Raw genomic sequence first — 7227 nt, forward strand, 5'->3', positions numbered from 1 at the left:
TTAAAGTAAAAGTATTCGTGTGCAGTAAAATGTACATAAAGTAAAAGTACTCATGTGCAGTAAAATGTACTTAAAGTACATAAAGTAAAAGTACTCATGTGCAGTAAAATGTACTTAAAGTAAAAGTATTCGTGTGCAGTAAAATGTACATAAAGTAAAAGTACTCATGTGCAGTAAAATGTACTTAAAGTACATAAAGTAAAAGTACTCATGTGCAGTAAAATGTACTTAAAGTACATAAAGTAAAAGTACTCATGTGCAATAAAATGTACTTAAAGTAAAAGTACTCATGTGCAGTAAAATGTAATTAAAGTAAAAGTATTCGTGTGCAGTAAAATGTACTTAAAGTACAAGTATTCGAGTGCAGTAAAATGTAATTAAAGTAAAAGTATTCGAGTGCAGTAAAATGTAATTAAAGTAAAAGTACTCATGTGCAGTAAAATGTACTTAAAGTACAAAAAGTAAAAGTACTCATGTGCAGTAAAATGTACTTAAAGTACATAAAGTAAAAGTACTCATATGCAGTAAAATGTACATAAAGTAAAAGTACTCATGTGCAGTAAAATGTACTTAAAGTAAAAGTACTCATGTGCAGTAAAATGTAATTAAAGTAAAAGTATTCGTGTGCAGTAGATGTACTTCAGTCCTGTGTGTGTTTGTGCTTCCAGCCTCTCAGGATGGAGGGCGAGGAGGACGGGGCGGGGCGAGTCCGGGAGCTGCAGGAGCAAAGGATGATGGTCCAGAAGAAGACCTTCACCAAGTGGATGAACAGCGTCTTCACTAAGAACGGGGTGAGACAGGAACGATCAGAACTACTCACCTGTAGTGGTTAATCACACCCAGAACTATAGTATTCAGGTCCTTTACTGCAGTGAAAGTACTAATACCACACTGATATACTCCACTACATGTAAAAGTCCTGCTTTCAAAACCTGACTGAAGTAAAAGTATGTGATCAGCTAAATGTAACTAAAGTATTCTACCGAAAAAAGTATTCATTGTGCAGTAAAATGTACTTAAAATACTTAAATTAAAAGTATTCATGTGCAGTAGAATATACTCTATGAGAACCTCGTCTCTCTCGTTTCCAGCTGTGTGACGATGTATTTCCAGCTGTGTGACGATGTATTTCCAGCTGTGTGACGATGTGTTTCCAGCTGATCTGAGAGGACTTTAAAGAGTTTATTTAGCTTCAGAAGGATGAAGAGGAGGATTTACTCTTCATCCTTCAGTTGAAGTGCTGAGTCGCTGTTCTCTGGATTAATGGTGGTTACAGTAATAATAATAATAATATTAATAATAACACTAATGAAGCTGCCTGCATGAGTCTGCAGACTGATTCAACAACAAACACACACACACACACACACACACACACACACACACACACAGTGTTGTCATGGAAACACAGCAGGACTGAACGCTTGCAGGGAGAAGACGCTTTACTTTGAAAATCCAGGGCTGATTTTCCAAAACTTTAGTGTGACAGAGAGATTCATCTCAAACTGATTTCAGACAGTGCTGGAAAAACTAAAAACATTCACTCACTTAAGTTGAGTTTGTTTGAGGTACTTGTACTTTACTGGAGAACTTCCACTTTGTATTACTTTATATTTCTACTCTAATACATTTACAGCTATCGTCACTAGTTACTAAAGATATGATTTAATATGTTGCATTTTTATAGATTAAACAACCCGACAGGACATACAAGAGTTACATTATTATTATTTATTTATTTTATTAATAATAATAATAATAATAATAACAACAATAATAATAATAATAATAACAATAATAATAATAATAATAATAATAACAATAATAATAATAATAATAATAACAATAATAATAATAATAATAATAATAACAATAATAATAATAATAATAATAACAATAACAATAACAATAATAATAATAATAATAATAATATTTTTTTATTTTAATCATTTTTAATGTTGTGTTTTGAACGCATCATAAGTACTTTTATTCATTTTGCTGATAATACTTTTGTTCTTTTAGTTCAGTAACATGTTTGGATAACGGACTTTTACTTTGAAGGAAGTACTTTTATTATTGGTGCTATAATATTAATAGACAGAGCAATTAGTAAACTAATCCAGACTCCGATTTCATGCATCTCTCTAAGTTCTCATACAGAAATAGAAATAACAGCTATGAACAAGGACAACAAAGGACTGTTATGTACACAAGTAGTGGAAGAATAGGTGTTTATATAAAATATTTTTAAATATATATAAATCACCAATATCCAAAAATAAAATAAGAATAAAATAAAACGTCTATGTGCAAGTCAAGCGTTCTTTAAGTGTAAACAATACAAATAGTGCAAACATGCATACAGTACATGGACTGTATGATTATGTACAGTATGTATACACGTCTATATAGTACTGTATGTACAGCATGTAGGACAGTGACAGATGATATTTATTAAAGACGTCAGTGCATTAAAGACTGTTAGAGGGTCAGGGATGATGTCAGCGTTATCTGTTATCAGTGGGAGTCACGTTCCTGCCTGATAAGCAGCTGTCAGCTGCAGCCTGTCGGCTCACACACAAACATTATACATTAAACAGACATTATGAATCATCAGTGGTGATACCGTGATGATCTCAGCCTCCACGCTCTCTCCCAGGTTAGAGAATATAGATATGAAAGTGTTGTTGCTCTGCAGCTCTGACAGATTCCAGGCGGTTCACGTAGTCTGATTTCATGTTTTCTCTGATAACTGGATGCCAGCTGTTGGCTGTTGAACACGGAGGCCTGCTGCTGCGCCTCATTCCCAGAATTCCTCTGGGATTTCTGCAGGATGGCAGCGGGGAGAGAAAAATGCACGTTTTCCATCCACACTGAGGTCCAACGTGAAATCTCTCTGGACACTCTGGGGTTCATGACGTGAGGAGTGTTGAGCTTTTAAAGTGTGAACGTCTTTTGGACTAAATTACACTTTTTTAATGAAAATAAATAAATAAATAAATAAATAATGAATAAATAAATAAATAAATAAATAATAAATAAATAAATGAATAAATAAATACATAAATAAATAAATAAATAATAAATACATAAATAAATAACAAAACAAACAAAGACCTAAAAAATATAATTAAACAGTTAAATTAATTAATAAACTGATATTTTGTGAATTCTAAAATATTGAGAAAATTGTACAGAGTTTATTTGTTTTTATTTGTTTTATAATGCTATTTCAGTTTGTAAACTGACGTGAATCCTCAATTAAAACGTAAATAAATGACCTGTAGTCAATTATGGAGGTCAACAAAGTCCTTTACTTTAGTAAAATATAAGGTAACGATACTTTACTCAAGTATTTCCATCAAAGTTAAAGCAAATAATGTACTTTTATTACACTAAGTGTATCTGACTGCTAGTTTCTTTGAGATTCACAGATTTAGATTTTACATGATCATGTTGTAAAATATGATGTATTGTTATAGTTTTGACTACCTAACATTATATTTAGATTTTATTTGTTTACACATATAAAAAGGTACAAGTTGATATTACATAAACAACAACAACAACAAATGTGATGGAGAGGTGAAACCCCTCAGAGGGGCCTGATGAGGAGACACTCAGGAACAGGAAATCAAACCAAGGTATTTCTATAAAAGGCTGTTCAGATAGCCCAGCTTCCTGTTTCATGAATATAAACTATTAATAAGACAGAGTTCCCAGAAATCCCACAATTCAGTGTTACACCCAAACACATCACTCCACATCAGTTTGAGCTTCTTTTAAAGCCAATTAATTGTCTCAATGGCAGAAATCCAAAATCTAATCACACCCAGTGTTTCCACTAAAGAGCCATTAAAGATTTCCTGCTTACAGACAAACAGCAGCACAGTTATGTACGGAGGACCGAACCTGCCAAAATAAAAAATAAATAAATTACTTGATATATAAATAAATATGTCATTAAATGCAGCAAAATTATTATTAAAAATAAATGTAGCCATTAATTAATTGATAAAATGTAATTTAAAATAGGTAAATAAAAAATAAAGTAAATGCAAAAAAATAAATACAACACATTTAAAAATTAATATAAAATAAATTCATAAATAAAAGGGAAAATTCCAAAAAGTCAAATTTGATCAATTAATTAATTAATGGCTACATTTATTTGTAATATTATTTTCACTGCATTTAATGACATTATTTATTTATTTATTTATTTATCAAGTCATGTATTTATTTATTTATTCACTTATTTTTGTTTTTGGCAGGTTCCGTCCTCCAGAGTGATGGAGATGAAGGGTTCACATTGATCCTACAGCTCAACAGCCTTGAACTCATTTACTGTCATCTCGTCTTTAAAGCAGTGAGAATGAAGCTAGTGCAACAAACGTTCACATGAACCTTTTCTTTTTTCATTATTTACTTGACTAGGCCTACACCAAAGCAACATAATGTATTAATTTTAATTAGCCTTCACTGTTCATTCCCTTTTTTAATGGTTGCAACAACTGAGAATAATAATAATAATAATAATAATAATAATAATAATAATAATAATAATAATAATAATAATAAAAAGTAATAATAATAATAATAATAAGTAATAATAATAATAATAAGTAATAATAATAATAATAATAATAATAATAATAATAATAACATAAAAAATATAAAGAAATACAAATTATAAAATAAAAAAAGATACATTTAATATTTTAATTTATTATAACAATAATAATAATAATAATGATAATAATAATAATAACAATAATAATAATAATAATAATAATAATAATAATAATAATAATAATAATAATACAAAAGGGCATAAAGTGAAAGGACCCCCCTCCCAAAATAAATAAATAAACAAATAAGATAAAAAACAAATAAATTCACATCAAACAAATGATGGACGTTCAGGTTTAAAATAAAAGATCCAACTTTCCCATATTTTCAAAAAGTTGTCCTGTTGCATGGAGATGGTTATTCTTTCCATCCTATATATTATAAGTAATATAATATCACTCCAATCCTATAAATTGAAGAAAATATTTTAATTTTTGAAACATATTTTTTTTTGTGGAATCTGAAAGACTTTGAGTAATATATTCATCTCAGGTATATTTCTGTTTAATTTGAATTCAGCTCCTCCATCAGACTAGTTTGTTGTCAATCAATCAATGTTTCAGTTCGTTCTTTTAATAATTGATTCAGTCTACTGTTTATAAAATGTATGAAATTATGAAAGGCATTTATCTCCATTGTCCTAAAGACAAAACATGATTTCAGGATAAAATATAGGTTTGAAAAAATGAAAATAAATATGTTCTTCAGACAGAGGAAGATGTACTGGGCTTGGTTATCTGGAGAGGCTTGTTTTTAGAGGACCGGTATCAGCGGGTTGTTGTCTGTGGTCGTGGAAGTGTAAAGAGTCGGTGGACGACATGGTGGACAGTTTCTGTACATCCTCTGAGTATAAAGTATAAAGTCAACGACACGCCTCTAATATTGGGAGGAATTTGTCCACTTGACGAGCTGCTCTTAACGCTAAGATGTTAGGTGACCTGCAGATAACCAGGATGTCCTGAAGCACACTGGACGCAGACTGGACGGAGACGTTATGTAAAACACTTCAGGGGGAAGAACTGGACTCTCAGGATGATTTAAAGGAAGTCAGCCTTTTGACTGTGAACTTCCTGTCAGTCACAGAGCTGTAAACAACGCAGTCTCTTTACATCGACTCCCACACCACATATGCAGAGCTGGAAGAAGTATTGAAATCCTTTATGTCATACAGTATATTCACCCATTGTAGGGCTGCACGTTTAGGTCCAAAATGATAATAGCGATTATTAATATGATCAATATTGAGATCGTGATTATTTATCAGGATTATTCATAGATAGCGCTGCTTTCACTTCAGTGTTGTGCTAAATTCCAACCAACATCTATAGTGGTTATTTGCATAAAAACACACAATTCAAATGATTAGGAAATAAAAGATTGTATTTATATTGAAATATTTGCTTTGATTAAAATTAAAATCTTTGCATTAGTAGATTTAATTATAAATCATAAGCTGCTTAGAAACCGGTCATATTTGTCTCTCTATTATCCATTTTATAATTCTGTGAAAACATCTCCTTCAAACATCTGGATTTATTCAAGTATATCACCAAGAACAACATTTTATAAGATTACATTTGAACTCATTATGATAACGTTAGAATTTACCATCGCCCAATACACATCTTTACCGAGCAGAGCTTCAACGCACCATAATGTAACTCAGTTGAACCTCCGTTAACGGAGCTCTTCAGCTCTGTGATGACTCTGAGCAGCATCATGGGAATGAATTACACTATAATAAGTGTCTGATTAAGTTAGTTGTTCCAGATGTTTTAAGGTTGTTCCTCCGCGGCTCATTTTGGACTTACAGTTGTGACAAATTGCAGCTTCATATCTTCTTCTCACACACTGAAGTGAGAGACTTCCACACAGTCGATCATGTTCATTTAATTGTGGGAAGCCAAAATCGTGATCACGATTAAATATCTGATTAATTGTGCAGCCCCTAACCTGTAGTGGAGTTTGGTCTTTAACGGTGTCGACCTCCTGCAGGAGAAGGTGGAGCTGACCGACGTCTACACGGAGCTGAAGACCGGAGTCGTTCTGATTCGTCTGCTGGAGCTCATCTCCAGAGAGACGCTGCCTCCGCCCAGCCGCCGCAAACTGAGAGTCCACTGTCTGGAGAACAACAGCATCGCCATCGGCTTCCTCAAAACCAAGGTAATGACCATAACCATAACCATAACCATAACCATAACCATAACCATGACCAAGGTCATTCAGAGACCTTTAACACTAAGGGAACTCACCTGTCCGTGTCAGCAGTATATAAAGTCATTAAAATGATTAATGAGTAATGAAGATATTTTAGTTTTATTATAATATTTCGAGTGTGACCAAACTCCAGACTGAAACCTGCTGAAGTACTGTACCTGTCTGTCTCTGGATGAGTTACATGTGTATTTAGTGTTATTGTATTTGGCTCCATCTTGTGTTGGTGTTTCAGCGTTACAGCTGAATGAACAAAATAAATATATGTCTAGCAGACAATTTTTGAGAGAACAAATTAAATTCCTTCTCCTGCGACAGACTGACCTCCAGACTGTTCCAAAGAGTATTAGTGGTTTTAATTAATACTAATCACCTTTTATT

General features: G+C 32.2%; 1 protein-coding gene across 6 annotated transcripts in view; it reads left to right on the forward strand.

Annotated features, from left to right (window-relative positions):
- The window catches only part of sptbn5 (spectrin, beta, non-erythrocytic 5), a 75808-nt gene that overhangs the window by 1984 nt on the left and 66597 nt on the right, over positions 1 to 7227 (forward strand). For all 6 annotated transcript variants that reach the window (XR_012597347.1, XR_012597345.1, XR_012597346.1 and 3 more), the window contains exons 2-3: positions 669 to 791; positions 6628 to 6795. Coding sequence is in view for 3 of the 6 variants with exons in the window: in XM_074661218.1 (XP_074517319.1) it covers positions 678 to 791; positions 6628 to 6795 (282 nt within the window). In the remaining 3 variants the exon portion in view is untranslated. The remainder of the gene's footprint in view (positions 1 to 668; positions 792 to 6627; positions 6796 to 7227) is intronic.

Source organism: Sebastes fasciatus, chromosome 15 (assembly GCF_043250625.1).
Source record: "Sebastes fasciatus isolate fSebFas1 chromosome 15, fSebFas1.pri, whole genome shotgun sequence".
In the NCBI taxonomy this organism is placed as follows: Eukaryota; Metazoa; Chordata; class Actinopteri; order Perciformes; family Sebastidae; genus Sebastes; species Sebastes fasciatus.